This window comes from Salvia splendens, chromosome 3 (genome assembly GCF_004379255.2).
Source record: "Salvia splendens isolate huo1 chromosome 3, SspV2, whole genome shotgun sequence".
Taxonomy (NCBI): domain Eukaryota; kingdom Viridiplantae; phylum Streptophyta; class Magnoliopsida; order Lamiales; family Lamiaceae; genus Salvia; species Salvia splendens.
Genome location: NC_056034.1, coordinates 27,886,965 through 27,903,545, shown reverse-complemented (window position 1 = coordinate 27,903,545; position 16,581 = coordinate 27,886,965). Strand labels below are relative to the sequence as shown.

The 16,581-nt window shown below is 39.0% G+C and overlaps 2 protein-coding genes across 2 annotated transcripts; one reads left to right on the top strand and one right to left on the bottom strand.

Moving 5' to 3' along the window:
* Nucleotides 1-1,594: 1,594 nt before the first annotated feature.
* LOC121793844 lies at nt 1,595-2,305 on the bottom strand. The gene is made up of 2 exons (XM_042191878.1): nt 1,960-2,305; nt 1,595-1,847 (listed from the first exon to the last, which is right to left on the bottom strand). The coding sequence occupies exons 1-2, from the start codon at nt 2,220-2,222 to the stop codon at nt 1,709-1,711; spliced, it is 402 nt and encodes a 133-aa protein (XP_042047812.1). The 5' UTR covers nt 2,223-2,305; the 3' UTR covers nt 1,595-1,708.
* Nucleotides 2,306-3,643: 1,338 nt separating this feature from the next.
* LOC121797470 (hsp70 nucleotide exchange factor FES1-like) lies at nt 3,644-5,453 on the top strand. The gene is made up of 6 exons (XM_042196233.1): nt 3,644-3,808; nt 3,940-4,082; nt 4,173-4,223; nt 4,312-4,533; nt 4,611-4,713; nt 4,794-5,453. Exons 1-6 carry the CDS (start codon nt 3,723-3,725, stop codon nt 5,302-5,304), a joined length of 1,116 nt encoding a protein of 371 aa, XP_042052167.1. The 5' UTR covers nt 3,644-3,722; the 3' UTR covers nt 5,305-5,453.
* Nucleotides 5,454-16,581: the final 11,128 nt, after the last annotated feature.

Genomic DNA, 16,581 nt, shown 5'->3' with positions numbered 1-16,581 from the left:
CTCACACCTTTTGCTTCCCAATCCTCACTTTATTCCCAACAAATAATAACCTAATTAATTCTATTAATATTAGGTTAGTTATAGTTATTCCCAACAAATAATAGATTTCACAGTTATGTTAATTAATAAATTTAAATATATAATTTAATTTAAGTATAGACAAATTGTTATACTTGGAATTAGTGTGTAATTTTGATAAATTATATAGGTATGATTAAAAAGTATAAAAAATTAGTGAGTGAGAATATTCTTTTGAATTTGAGTTAAATGTTAATGGTTGAAATAAAAGTAATTATTTGATGTGATATTTCCACTAAAATTAAGTTGAGTTTAATGTAAATGGTTGGTGAACACTATTAAAATTATAAATATATATAAATCCATTTAATTGTACTTGGTTGTGTTATATTTTGATTATAGAGATAAGAACACTATTAATTTTATAGTGTTGAAGTTTTATTAATTTTTTTGTGAATTTTAAGTTTTGAAATTATAATTTTCGATATACAGGTATTCGATACGATATCGATATTTCGATATATCGTATCGAAATTTGATATATCGATATATCAAAATTCGGTACGATATATCGAAATATCGATACGATAACGATATTGATATTATTCATATCGAAAGCTCGATATATCGAAACTTTCGATACGATAACTATATGAAATTCTTTCATATCGATATTTTCGATACGATATACGATACAACGTTTTCGATACGATATTTCGTATCGACCCACCCCTATGTATAACTGTCTTCATCAAAGACAAAGGAACATTAAGGCATGGAGGGGCATTGGGCCCACTAATTTTAAGATAATGTAAAGATATTTTAATATTTTCATAATTATTATCAATTCAAAAAATGAAAAGAGACACGGTTTTTTACTGTGTGATGACGTTGTTGCTCCTCCTCTACTAAGCCGGAGGTCAATCGGATACAAGGTTCGCTCCTTTACCACTTCACTACATCAATTGTATTGCAGTAAAAATAATAACTTTATTTATTCTTATATATTATTCCATCTGTCCCATAAAAGAAGAAACATTTTCATTTTACGTCTATTCCACAAAAATAGTTTATTTTCATTTATAGAATGTTTTCCTCAACTCATTACCCATATACATAAATTGTTGAGCATGCTTGTGAATTTCTTAGGGCAGAGTTCTCACCTCTAATTAAATTATTTTTTAATAGATCAAAATTTATCATTAACTTTTAACTGAATATTCTTTTCACATTATATATTTTTATGTATAAAGTAATTCTACATTATTAATATGTAATTAAGTAAGCTGTGTGAGGCGAGTGTATGCGACGTGTCTCGCGTATTTGCGCGAATGTGTTGTATTGTGTTGTTGTGTACATAGTGTGTTCGCAATGTTGCCGCGTGTATTATGTGTTTGTAGTGAAAGTGTGAGAAATATTCAATTTTATATTAGATCCAATACTAATTCAATTGTAGAATCAAGAGCCTTTATAATTATAAATTTAATTTCAAAGTGAAACATGTTTTGTGTATACTAAATAATGAATTTGGAATCGAAAGTTACAATTTCAAATCCAAACCTTCAATCCCATGATATCAACGTAAGACAAAGAAAATTTAGATATTAAAATATTTGATGGACATGATTATTAAGTTGAGAGGAAGCAAAGAAGAATACAATTTAAAATTCGGAGAAACATAATAAGAATTCTATTTGTCAATTTGATTAAGCTTGCCAAGACCATTGCAGCGAGCGCATACAATTTGAGTCTGATCTTTTCTTGCCGCATTTGCCCTCAGCGCCGCCCCTCCTTTCCTCACAAATCCCGCTCCGTCGCATTCTGGGCACCTGATAATCATATTACAATTACAATTACAATTAATAATAAAAGGACAAAGTTAAACACTCAATAAATATAAAATCCAATGACAAAAAAGTGTAATTTTTAATTTATGCTGACGTGTCTTTGCGGGAGAAGAGGATGGGAAAAGCAGTTCCGAGCAACGCCACCGCGGCGGCGCCGGCTATCAGATACACAGTCCCGTCGGCCGAGACATCTCCGACAGCAGCGACCACCGTCAGCTGCTTTCTCTGTCTGATTTTCTGAATTTCACGGCGCAAAGAGATTGATGAGCCGAAGAATGCGTTTCCGCCATTCAAGGATGGTTTTTTGATAGAGTTTGAGGGGACGAAGAGAGCCTGGAATTGAGCGACCGACGCCATTTCAGCTTGTTTTTTTATTTGCAGAGATTGACTCGGAATTTTATATTAATAGTGACACAGATTTTGTGATCGGGGATGTAAGTGGACACGCGATGAACAACACATCATCATATGAAATTGAGTTTGCAATTTGGATAATGTGGCCCCACCTTATCCGGAAATTTTACAACTTTTTCTTCACCTCCCTTTTGTCCACTTAATTTTAAGAAATGTGAAGAAAATAGTATTAAAAATTGATACGAGTTTACAGAAATGTAATAAAAAGTTAGTAGAACGTGAGTCATAATTTTATCTATATTAATTTTATAATAAAATTTGAGTGAAATAATTTAGTGGAACGTGAGATCCATTACCAAAAGTAGTACTCCCTCCGTTCCATAGTAGTAGAGTCGTTTTGCAATTTTGTTACGTTCCATAGTAGTGGAGTCATTTTCATTTTTAGTAAAAGTCAACACATTTTTTACTTACTTTACTCTCGCTTCATTTATTCTCTTCATCTCTCTATCTTTTTCATTTTCTACTTTATTCTTCTTTTACCTAACCCACTTAACACATTTTTATTAAATCTCGCGCCGAAAAGAAACGCCTCCACTACTATGGAACGGAGGGAGTACGTCAGTCGCACGTTACTTGAGGCGTTTCTTTTCGGCACGGAATTTAAGAAAGTGGTGTTTAGTAAGTTAAATAAAGATAAAATAAACTAAATGAGAGAATAAAGTAGGAGAAAGTAAAGTAAAGAAAAAATAAAGTAAGTGAGATCAGATATTTTGTATGAGAAATGACTCAAATAACTTGGGATAACCCAAAATGAAATATGACTCAAGTAATTTAGGACGGGGGGAGTACTAAAAAGTAAGGGTTCCAATTAATTGAAGGCAGACAAAAACGGAAATTTGCCAATTAATGAGAAATAAATGGAGTATTAGTTTTATAAGGTTGTGTTCGATTTCCTAAATAAAATAATACCAAGATATAATTTAGGATTGAGTTGTGAGATTATTTTAGTCATATGAGATTAGCTATAACTAATTATCTCATGATTATTCATATGGGATTGAATTGTGAGATTGAATCTCATGAACAAAACACACTACACATTTAATCTGAGATACAATATTACAAATTGAATACTTATAATAGTATATGAGTGTAATAAGTTAGTGGAAAATAAGATAAATCTACTAAAATTGCATAAAAGTAAAGTGGACAATATTTTGTGAAAGCACGTAAAGGACAACTTATTAACGGAGGAGGGAGTAAATGAATTTTCGTAAAATTTATGTGTATTTCTTGGTCGAACATTTAAAATTAGGGCCCAACAAGTTGTAGGTTTGGGCCCCAGCCCACTTTCCGCTTGCCAAATCTCGATTCTTCAAGGGTATTCGAGAAGCCCTCCACAAATTCTCCCACGAAAACTATAAATTCACCGATAAATCTAATGTTACTGCTGACTTTTTATCAACGTTAATCCTTGTAGTTTATTGATTGTGAAGCAAAACCATGGCAAGAGAAGGCCCTAATTGGGAAGGTTTGCTCAAGTGGAGTCTTTCCCACTCCGACGGTACTAACACTTCTCGCAATTTGAGGTATTTTCATATTTCCCCAATTCTTTTAAACCTTTTTTCTTTGCCAATTTGTTGTCTGTTTTTAAAATTATTACTTAATTAGTTGATTGAAAGTATTGTTTCGATAGTAATTAATTTAATTTTGGATTCAGCGAGGAGGATAGAAGATGGTTTATGGAGGCGATGCAAGGGCAAACAATCGATGTTATAAAGCGAATGAAGGATATTACACTTGTTATGAAAACCCCAGAGCAGGTTTTGGAGTCTCAGGGGGTGACTCCTCAAGATGTTGAAGGTGTTTATAGTTACAATTGACAATTTCAGTGTTGGATTTGTATTAGGTTCAATTCTGAATCCTTTTCAATTTTGTTGCTTGCTTGTGTAGATATGTTGGATGAACTACAAGAGCATGTGGAATCTATAGACAATGCTAATGGTTAGTTTTTATATATAATAATCTGTTTTGAAGAATTCTTTGATGCAAAGATACAGTTGATTTTTACTATGTTTTTGCTCTTGGCTAGATCTTCACTCCATTGGTGGTCTTGCTCCTCTCCTTGACTACCTCCGCAACTCGCACCCTAATATTAGGGCGAAAGCGGCCGATGTTGTTAGCACGGTCGTGCAAAACAATCCCAGGAGCCAACAGTTGGTGATGGAAGCGAATGGTATGGAGCCACTGCTTACAAACTTCACTTCTGATCCAGATGTTACGGTTCGAACGAAAGCACTTGGGGCAATCTCTTGTAAGCATCATCTTGTTTGTTATGTGCATTGTACATTCATGTTATCGAGAGTCGAGATTAACAGTTTTTTTTTGCAGCTCTGATCAGGCATAACAAGTCTGGAATCGCTGCGTTCCGGTTGGCTAATGGTTATGCTGCACTAAGAGACGCGTTAGGATCTGAGAGTGTCAGATTTCAAAGGTATATTATTCGAACAATTTCAAGAACTGTGGTTTAGCCCAAAGTTGAGGCTGATTATATCTTGTGTAACTCTTGTGCAGGAAAGCCCTTAACTTGATCCATTACTTACTTAGCGAGAATCATTCAGACATTGGTGTCATATCCGAGCTTGGATTTCCTCGCATCATGATGCACCTTGCATCGAGTGAGGATTCAGATGTGCGTGAAGCTGCACTTAGGAGCCTTCTTGATCTAGCTCGGGAGAGAGAAGAGAAGCCTGATACCTCAAGTGAAGATGACGATAAACTGAAGCAGATCCTACAAGACAGGGTCAAAGGGATTAGTGAGATGTCTCTCGATGACCTAGGAGCTGCGAAAGAGGAAAAAGAGCTTGTGGACTCTCTTTGGAAAGCCTGTCTCAATGAGCCATCACCTCTTTTTGAGCAGGGTCTTCTATCCCTCCCCGGAGAAGACGCTCCTCCTCCAGATGTAGTGAGCCAGTATTTCCAGCCGCCTCTTAGAGCTTTAGCTGCAAACCGAAATCCGGATCCAAAACCAGAGAATGGGAAGAAGGAATCACCATTGCTATTAGGCCCCGGATCATCAGCTTAAGGAATTGTGCCACCAGAATCATTGTTTGTGGCTTGGTCCAAGATCTTGTGCTATATTTGTACTTTCCCTATTTTCAGAAAATACTAGCTTTTTTTCTCAATCAGCAACAGTTGATTGTTTGCATCAATATATTTCTAATTTATTTATCATTCTGATAGTGTCACCAAATCTTGTGTTAAGACAGTTTGTATGAGTTGGGTTGATCGGTTTTAAACAATTGGCATGCTAGAATAACACCATTAAATTCTCAAGCATCTACAACATAAGATTTATACAGAAAGAAATGGACGTAAAAAATATGCCAGAAACAAAAAATGATTAGCATATGTAATTGCTACCATAAGCTCGAAACTCCAAATAATGTCAACAATTTAAGAGTTTTCGCAATTAACATACTCCTTTAGCATGTGATTTTTATTATCACGTAATACACCAAGAACTTTACATCATCATTGATGCTGAAAGCAAGAAAAACATTATAATTTCCGACGAGGAGAAGTGAGAAATCATCAAGCGACATTCATGTCAAGGAGCTCTTATCCTAATTTCATGCATCGGTTATGAGGTTAAATTTAACAATTTGCGGGGTCTAACACACTTTTTAAGCCAGGTGTATAGAAGAAATCGCCAGGTCCAGGAAGGAAGGAAGATAATCACCTGGCGAAGGAAATTGAGGAGAAAGTGAGCAGAATGAAGAAAAATTGCCAGACGAAGGAGATCATTAGATGGAGGGCAAAACGGAGAATTCAAGAGAAAGCTTCTAGAAGATCGCCTCCATGTCTATAAAAGAGAGAGCACGCAACATACATGAGAGAATTTTTTTGGAAAATGATTTTTTTTTGGAAAAGGATTTTTTTGGAAGAGGATTTTTTTGGAGGGGATTTTTGGGGGATATACTTTTGGCTCTGAGCTCACTTTCACACACTTCTACACACACTTGGGGTGATCGAGAATCTATAGGGGTTAGGTTCATTTTCAGTTGGCTATTGTGTACCACCGTCCTCGTGTAGGGTGAAGAAACAATTTATCCGCTTTCATTTCGTTTTTCTGTTCAGAATTCTACCGAGTCTTCACTGTTCGAAGCTCGGCTTTGGTTATTTGTTGAACCTTGCTTATCTATCTATGGAATTTCTATTTTCTGTCATGCTGATGTTTGATTCTGAGTTTGGAGTTGTTTACTTGAATGGATGATTTTCGCACTTGATCTGGTGAATTGGAATTGAATCGTGGTTGGATTGTTGTTGATCGGAGTGGATTTGTTAAATCGGAGTTGTTTTTTTATCGTAGTTGGGTTCGGATTGCTTGGATCTGGAGTGGATTAAGCGTTCGACGTGTGGATCTGAAACAGAGTTGGTTGATTTTGCATGAATTTGATGACTCGTTTCTGTGTTTCTGTTTACTTCGTCTAGTAGAAGTAGATTTGTTCGGTTTCCGATTAATCGCCAGTTTCCGACGTCCGAATTATTATGTTCTGTTTGAATCTGGGCTATTACTCTGTTGGTTAACGTTATTGGTTACAAGATTGAATCAGGTGACGAGATGCATAACGTTGTTGGTTAAATTCATCATAGTTAGTTATTTGCAGCTTTTCATCCGTACTTTACTGTTTTCGGGAAATGGTCTGCACTGCATGTTTGATTCATGTTTAGCTAGATTAGGTAGCGGTTTGCTAGGTTTGTTGAGATATTGAAGTTAAGATGATGTTCCATGATTGCATGATGTTCTCTGTTTCCTAGGTCTAGTGTCAGCCAATTTTCATTCCCCAACCTAGTTATAATTTTCTCAACCCCAAAATTGTGTGGCAGCAGCCAACCCCCTTTCCAGAGTCTTTTAAATGCATTCTTACGCATCTGTCTTCGTGAGATCGATCCCAACTTCCCTGTACTAATTCATAGTATAGAGGGTTGAGGGTTTTGAACGCAGAATTTGTGTGTCCGACGACCGAGACTTCCAGGATCCTCTGAGTTCCTAGACCTTGTGATCTAGAGGATTCTCTGGGTTTGAGGAGCTTGACCAAGCACAAAAGCGTACACACAGTTTCCAGTGAGAGTTTCAAGCTCTATCAAAGGGTTTTGTGTCGTTATAACAAGTACTCCACACAGCTTCAATCGCCTCCTTTGCTGCTACTTCGGAGCAGTATGGGTTTGCAGTTACCGACTGCATCGCTCCTGGCTTCACACATTCCTATAAGCCAAAAACACGTATTATATCGATAATTCAGAAAACATAATGGCCATATATATTATATAGTGAAGATGAAACTCACAGGCTCATCATCTTTACATAACCACGGAGAAGCTCATAGTTTCCACTCAGATGATTAGCTCGAATCTGCTCCAACAAATTCAAATTCAAATTCAAATAATGACAAAGCAATTCCTAATAAAGTTTGTTTAAAAGTGAATGACCTCACTGCAGGCATGATGAGCGCGGTTGTTCCAGTGGAGATTAGCACCACGACAGTCATCGTATGCGTGAATAAGCTCGTGAATCATCACTTGCTCCTCCACTTGATCTTGAAATTGCAAGTGATTATGGCACAGTACAATCTAATCCAAATCACGATTCAAATTTGTTTCGATTCATACAGCAGCAGCAGTAGTAGTAGTACAGATTTCAAAATTTTCAATTGACATACATACCCCAGATCCCCTGGTGAATCCACCGGAGCAATCCTCCTCGCGCCTTTATGAAATTCTTTCCGATGCCGCATCCAGATTCCTCCAATTTCTCCATCAGAAGTTTCACCGTTATCTTATCGATGGTAATCGAGAGAGGCGATATTGTGGCAATGCATATTGAAGAGAGGAAAAGATTTGAGAGAATGAATCGGTAATTCTTATTGCTTTTTTGTATGTGTTACATATCTCCCAATATATAGGACAATATAATTCCTAACTAAGGAAAAATAATTAATGGCATATCAATCTATTTTAGGGTATTGTATCAATCCCCTAATCTTCTCTCCTTGATTCCTGTAATTTGACACTCCCCTCAAGTTGAGTAACGGTATCTCCGATATTCAACTTGCTCAATATTTCCTTGAAGATCTTTGGATGGACTGCTTTGGTTAGTATGTCAGCTAATTGTTCTTCAGATCTAACAAACGGGAACTCTATAGTACCCATTTCGAGTTTTTCTTTGATGAAGTGGCGATCGACCTCCACGTGTTTGGTTCTGTCGTGTTGTACTGGATTCTCTGAAATGCTGATTGCTGCTTTGTTGTCACAAAATAGTTGACTTTTCCGTGTAGGTGGGAAGCCAATTTCTGTCAACAGTCTCCTCAACCATATTATTTGAGTGAGTCCGCTCTTGATTCCTCGAAATTCGGCTTCAGCACTGGATAGAGCTACTACCTTCTGCTTCTTGCTTCTCCAAGTGACGAGGTTACCTCCAACGAATGTGAAGTATCCCCCCTGTCGACCTTCTATCTATTGGATTGCTTGCCCAGTCAGCGTCAGTGTATCCATGGACCTCCAGGTCTTTTCCTTTTGCTAGGAACACTCCATACCCCACAGTTCCTTTCAAATATCGAACGATTCTTAAGGCGGCCTCCATATGATCAACCTGTGGTTTGTGCATGAACTGACTAATTACGCCAACTGCATATGTGATGTCCGGCCGGGTATGTGAAAGGTAAATGAGCCTCCCCACTAATCGTTGATACCTTTCTCTGTCAGCTAGATCAGCTCCTTCTTCTATTTTCAATCCATGGTTTGAGATCATGGGAGTTTCTGCGGGCTTACACTCCAATAAGCCTGTTTCTACCAACAGATCCAAGACATATTTTTTCTGCCTCAAGAAAATCCCGCATCGGGACCTTAACACTTCAATTCCAAGGAAGTACTTCAGTGCTCCAAGATCTTTCATCTCGAATTCTCTGAACAAGTTCTCTGTTAGACTCTGGATTTCTTCAACATCATCTCCAGTGATGATCATGTCATCGACGTAGATGATCAGACATGTCACCTTATCATCTCTCTTCTTTGTGAAGAGTGTGTGATCGGACAGGGTTTGCTTAAATCCTAGTTTGAACATTGCTTGGCAGAATCTTCCAAACCAAATCCTCGGGGACTGTTTTAGCCCATACAACGTTTTCCTCAAACGGCATACTTGTCCGGTTCCAAATTCAACTGAACATCCTGGAGGGACTTCCATATATACTTCTTTGTCTGCCTCGAGTTCTCCATGAAGGAAGGCATTTGTAACATCGAACTGGTGTAGGGGCCAATCCTTGCATGCTGCTACAGACAGTAGAGTCCGAACGGTATCCAATTTTGCCACTAGGGAAAAGGTTTCGTCATAGTCTACCCCATATACTTGTGAGTATCCTTTGGCCACGAGTCTCGCCTTGTACCTCTCAATTGAACCATCAGCTCTTCTTTTAATTGTAAATACCCATCGACATCCTACTGTCTTTTTTCTTTGAGGCAATGTACACTTCTCCCATGTTCCATTTTTTTTGAGAGCATCTATCTCCTTTTTCATGGCTTCCCTCCAATGTTTATGTTTTACAGCTTCCTCGAACTTCTGTGGGATTTCTTCTTCCTCATACAGTGTTGCTTCGAATGCCCTGGCCATTTCTGAGAGTTGTCCCTGTGCAACATTAGTTATTGCATATTTGGCCTTTCTTCCCTTCCAGTCCGGTGAATACCTTCGGGGAGGAATTCCCCTAGTGCTCCGCATGGGCAAGTCATATGATTCCCTATTTCTCCCGCTAGTTTCACCAGCGTCTCCATTGTTCCTGGTTTCATTAGTATTCTCAGGAAGTACAATATCCATATCAGAACTGTTTACCTCAGGAATCGAAGACGGGGTTGACTGTTGATCGATGTCACCTAACTCCACGTTCTGACTAGTGGGGTTTGACGGCCCGGCGGTGCTGCTAACTTCCTCTGTTGGACCGGCGTCTATGACTGGGTTTGGCTCTGGCTGCTCTTCTCCTATTCGGTTTCTCCCTTGAGTGGGTAAAGGTAGCCAATTTAGTAGGTCACTATCGGGACTATTGTCTGGTTGGTTCTCCCCCTGAGCACTAGATTGGCTATAGAAGTACTCTCCCTCAACAAAGTCGCAGTTCATGGTGGTATGCATACGTCGAGTGGCTGGGCATCTATAACCTTTTTGGTTTTTTCCATAGCCAAGAAACACACATTTGAGGGCACAGGGTGAAAATTTGGTACGTTCCTGTTTGGGGATGTGGACAAAGACTAAACAGCCAAACACCTTAGGTTCAAGAGACAAGGATGATGGAAGTTCAAAATGTTTGGAGAAAACATCAAAATGAGTTTTAAACTCAAGAATTCCAGTGGGTAAACGGTTTATCAAGTACACTGCAGTAGCTATAGCCTCAGGCCAAAAAGTTTTTGGTATTTTGGATTCAATTAGAAGGGCTCGGGTTATTTCTAGGATATATCTGTTTTTCCTCTCTGCTACCCCATTTTGCTCCGGAGTATAGGCACAAGAGGTTTGGTGAACTAAGCCTTTATCCCAAAAGAAATCTCGCATTTTTGTATTGACAAATTCCCCCCCATTATCTGACCTTAGAATTTGGATGGAGTGATTATACTGAGTTTGGATTAGGCTATAAAATTCAGTGAATTTTTCAAAAACATCAGACTTATTTTTCAAAAAATAAACCCAAGTCATACGAGAATAATCATCAATGAACAAGAGAAAAAAGCAAAAACCCTGACCCCCAATAACCGGGGCAGGACCCCAAACATCAGAATGGATCAAAGCAAAAGGAGATTTCATACGAGTATTGTTCAACTTGAATGAATGTTTGTGGCTCTTGGCCAGTAAACAAGTTTCACAATGAAAAGATTGCATAGATATACCTAATTTAGGATAAAGAAGGCGAAAATATCCTATGGATGGATGTTCTAACCGACGATGCCAAAGCCAAGCCTGTCTGTCTGCCAGTCCGTGAGAAAGCATCGCAACACTCTGTTGGGTTATCTCGTCCACATAATACAGTCCGCTTCGCTCAGTGCCACGCCCAACTATCGTCCCCGTCTTGATATCCTGTAACATGCAAAAATAAGGTTGCATTAGTAATTTACAGTTAAGCTCTTTGGTCACATGACTAATGGATAGAAGCTTATGTGATAATGTAGGAACAAAAAGACAGTTAGATAGGCGCAGAGTTGGTGAAACATTGATTGTGCCTGCCCCCTGAACAGGAGCGAGGTTCCCACCGGCGGTTTGGACAAAGGTTTTATTTGATTTGGATATGGTTACGAAATCAGAGGCTTCGAATGAAATTGTGTCTTTAGCCCCACAGTCAAAAATCCAATGTGGATCCTTTGGACCGGATGTGGAAGTGGATGAACAGGCTAAGGTGTCAAATGAATTTTGAGTCGGGATTTGAATCTGGAAAGATATAGGATTGTGGGGTGCAATTTGCAAGGTCTTAGCAGCTTGGGGGTTATTTTGGGTATTATTAGAATTTTTGGGCCCTATTTCGGATATGTAGGTAGGGTAGGGGTCGGTTTGAAATTTGTCGAAATCTGGGGGTGTATTTTCGAAGGCTTTTTGGGAATGGGGTATTTTTGGTGATTTGGGGTGTGTTCTGGGGTCAGATTGGAATTTCCAGGGAGTATGGGTGTTAATAGATTGGAAATCCTCATTTGAGGATTCCGTCGCCGCTCCCCCCTCACAAACCCTCGCCGCCCCCATCTCACAAACCCTCGCCGCCATGGGAACCGTCGCCATCGGTAAATCGTCGCCGGTGGTGTTCGATTCCGTTGTCTCACCTTCCGACCATGTTCTAGCCACCGAAACTGAGGCTATAGCCTTCTCCTCCGATCTGTTCTCGCCGCTTGCGGTCGATAAGCCTTTGCTGCCCGCCGGACTTTCGGTGTAGGTAGCTTGGTTACCGACCGTGATCGCCGCTGCTTCCCGTCCGCCGCCGCTGCTGTTCCGATTGGCATTCCGGGCCTGTCGGGCCTTCTTCATATCCTCGTACCACTCTGGAAATCCGTGAATATGAAAGCATGTATCTTTCGTATGCTTTTTGCCTCCACAATGGGTACACGCTAGCTTGCTTTTATCTTCATCCCTTCGATAATTTGAGTTCCGGGACGGTGGTGGTGGCGGTGGAGGTATCTGTGTTTGATTTCGGTCGAAAGCCCCTAATCCAACTCCGATATCGGTGAGGGCTGTTGGCTCTGGATTCATCAATTTGTCATTCACAGCCTCTCGTCTGACCAGGCTGTACGCTTTTCTTGTTGTTGGAATTGGCTCCATGTTCAAGATTTCCCTCTTGATCTTGTCGTATTTATCATCGAGAGCCCATATAAATTGATACAATCGGTGCCTCTGGGTATTTTGATTGTATCTCTCGATGCTCCTTGGTGAATCCATCGGATTTGGATCTCGGCTATCTATGGAGATCCACAGATCTTGAAACTTATTCCATAAAGCTTCTAATGTCATATTACCTTGTTTCATTCCATATGCTCGTCTGTGCAGATCAGAGATTTGGAATGAGTCCGCTCCACTTCCATACGTGGTTGCTAGACCTTCCCATAGGTCTCTGGCAGTCTCGTACTGTGAAACCTCGTTCACAAGGCTCGTCTGGATGTTGTTGATGATCCAGTTGAAGCAACAGTTGTCTCGTTGCTCCCACTTCGGGTAGCTTGGATCGGTGGATGCTGGAGGGTCTGAAACTCCAGTAATGTGAGACTTCAAACCCTTTCCAGTGATTGCCCGTGTCATTAGCTTCGCCCACAGGGAGTAATTATCTCCGTCGAGCTTGGTTGACACATGAACGTCACCCAGTGATTCTGGCTGGGTTGCCGGTGGTTGATTTGGTGGTTTTTGAGACATACTCAGTCTCATGAATTCGGCGAATTGCGCCGCAAATTCGGGTGTGAAGTTCACACGGCTATTGGTTTCTGAATCGGATTCTGACATCCTCTTCTCCTTGTTGTTTTGCAGGATCTAAAAGGTCGGGAAAGGTCGAGACTATGATGATAATTTTCTGAGTCTCAAACCAAAACCTGCTCGGATACCATCTTAGCGATGGTAATCGAGAGATGCGATATTGTGGCAATGCATATTGAAGAGAGGAAAAGATTTGAGAGAATGAATCGGTAATTCTTATTGCTTTTTTGTATGTGTTACATATCTCCCAATATATAGGACAATATAATTCCTAACTAAGGAAAAACAATTAATGGCATATCAATCTATTTTAGGGTATTGTATCAATCCCCTAATCTTCTCTCCTTGATTTCTGTAATTTGACAGGATCTGCAACATGTACAAATATATATATACGAGTGTGGAGCTCACAAGCAGCAGCAATAAAAGTAGTAGAGAATTACTTCTGAAAATCAGAGCCTCAACTCCTCAATTACTACATTCGGATTTCATTTACATGTATTCTAAGAACGATTGTAGCAGAAAATCGAAAGATTGTATTGGGTGAGACCGAACCAAAACCTAGTGTCGTTGTAACTGATGCTTTGACTCTCAACTAATGGGTTAGAAAGTATGAGACTATAGCATGCAAATTTTCAAATTTTTATATATTTTCTTTTCTTTTTTCTTTTTCTCACAATATTTCAGAATGACCAAATTACCCTCTAATATTTTTACAAGAATTTTGATTATTTTTTACTCCAAATATTTTCACCACCGCCACTGCCCTATTTTTTCCAGTAGCCAAACCTTTCTCCATCACGTTCATTTCTTCAAACGACGAATTTCCTTTCCTGGAATCTTGGATGAACCACGATTTCCAACATGGATCTCTTCTCGTCGGGATTCCGAGAGACCGATTCAAGCCCTAATTTCCTCTCCTCCTCACCTGAGTTGAGGAGTATTATGTCGAGGAGATCACGTTGCTCCACCGGCTCTTCAGCACCAAGATCTTGTTGTTCAATCTGTGCAGCGGTGGCATGCTCTCCGGCATCGGCGTCCCTCGCTTCCGCCAATGCAGAATCTGGAGGATCCACGGCGGCCTCCCTTCGATGGGGGATTTGTCGAGGCCGGAGGCAGATAGGGAGAGGGAGGATGGTGTTGGTGGCGGCGGCGGTGGTGATGGAGACGAAGGCGAGGTGGTGGCAGAACTTGGCGTAGAGGAGGAGGAACAAGTTGAGGAAGAACATGACGACGAGCATAGCCAAATAGAATATGGAAGTTCCATGATTCTGTGACCGTGATCTTAGATCTGAAATCTGTAACCGCAGTCATAATACAATTTGTTCTCTGTTCTTGCCCGTGGATGTAGCCAATTGGCGAACCACGTAAATTCTGCGTCTCTTTACGTTCTTTCGTTTGTCGATTACACAATTACTCTATTCTGCCACAACAAATATTATAAAAGAAATAATATGGAAAAAGAAGAGATAACATATAAAAATTCAAAAATGCCTCGTTACGAAAAATTCGCATGCCATGATCCTATATTATGAAAGGTCAACAAATTTAATCTTAAATTTCGAAAGGTCTGCGAATTTAGCCCCTTTTTCCGAAATTTCTATTGCAGCCCATTTCATTCAGATGTACCCCCTCTCCGCGAATAGGAGTTCTTTTTTTCATTTTGGTCTGTCCGTAAATAGGAGTCCCGGTTCATAAGTATTATAAATGCTAAAAAGATCCACATTCCACTAACTCGTTCCACTCACATATCATTTAAAACTAAGTATATACAAATGAGACACATATTGTATTAACTTGCTTCCATACATTTTTCTTAACATTTCTTAAAACCCGTGTCGAAAAGAAATGAGATTTCTATTCGCGGACGGAGGGAGCAGTAGTTTTCTATAATCATCATAACCGCAGATTTTCATGATATTAGAAAAAGGGTTAATAGTCATTTATATGGAGTATAGAATTTGGTCAAATTATATACTGTTGCATAAATATTAAAACTGAGATATTAAATCATGAAGTTTCAGTTTTTATCTATTGTCTCATCTATATATAAAATGTCATCTTTTGATGATGTTAAAAATCACATTTTTCCATTAAATATTACCCCTCCATCCCAAGGAAGATGACCCTTCCTTGGACGGCACAAAATTTTACGAATCTTTATTTTGTGTGTTAAGTGGAGAGAGGAAAGTATGAGAGAGGAGTAGAGATAAATGTATTTCCAATTTTACTAATGTGTCATCATGATTGGAACAAACTAAAAAGAAAAATGAGTCATCTTTAGTGGGACGGAAGGAGTACTTCTTTTAGCAAAATACTTCATTTTGAACATTGTCAAAAGAAAATATTTTGTATATAGATGGACAATTGAGAACGTTTGAAACTTTATGATTTAATATTCTAATATAAAATTTTATGGGACGGATTAGAATTTCACTAAACTTTACGATTTAAATGAGTAGAATTTGCGATTATGATAATTATAGAAAAGTACATTAACTCGTTACCATGGAATTAGCGATGAATAACTATACTAAATACAAATGTAGAGCGCTTACTTCCATATTGAGATATGACCACAACTGTATCATACTATCATGGAATATCATATTGTAGTAGCAGCTTGGGAGAACATTCAATGATACTACTACTTAAGTACCAAAAACAGGCTAATTTCCTAGCAAGAGAAGTGAGATACCATGAAGCAGTAATGTTTGAGGTTGGGTCTCTCAAGTCGAAGGGTGCTGTGTCGTTATAACAACTACTCCACACAGATTTCATTGCATCCTCTGCTTCTTTCTCCGAACAGTACGGATTTCCAATCACAGCTTTCATTGCTCTTCGCCATACACATTCCTGTGGAATCCACTCAAACACACACATATTTGAGGCATTGCTCTACTCATTCTAATCAAACTATTTCAAAACTTGTAAACTCACTTGCTCGTGACCCTTTATGTTCAAATGAAGCTCTCGTTTCAAATGGCAATAACCACTGAGATGATTTGCTCGAATCTGCTTCAACAAACACCAAAACCACGATGAAGCAAGCTACACCTGCCATTACAATTAACTTTATTTGTTTTTCACAAGAAGCATCAAATCAAACTATGCTTAGAAGATAGATTAGTAATGATGAGTAAGTAACCTCATTGCAGGCGTGATGAGTGCAGTTAGTACAGTCGAGATTAGCAGCACGGCACTCATCATATGCACGAACTAGCTCATGAATCATCACTTGCACCACCTCATCTTCACATTGCAAGTTATTGCTGCATACTTGAATCTAATGCACAATCAAGAATCAGTTACACTATCAAGCACCATAAATTCTGAATTATATGCATAACCATTAACCATTCAAGGTAACATAAAAGCATGCCACTTAGC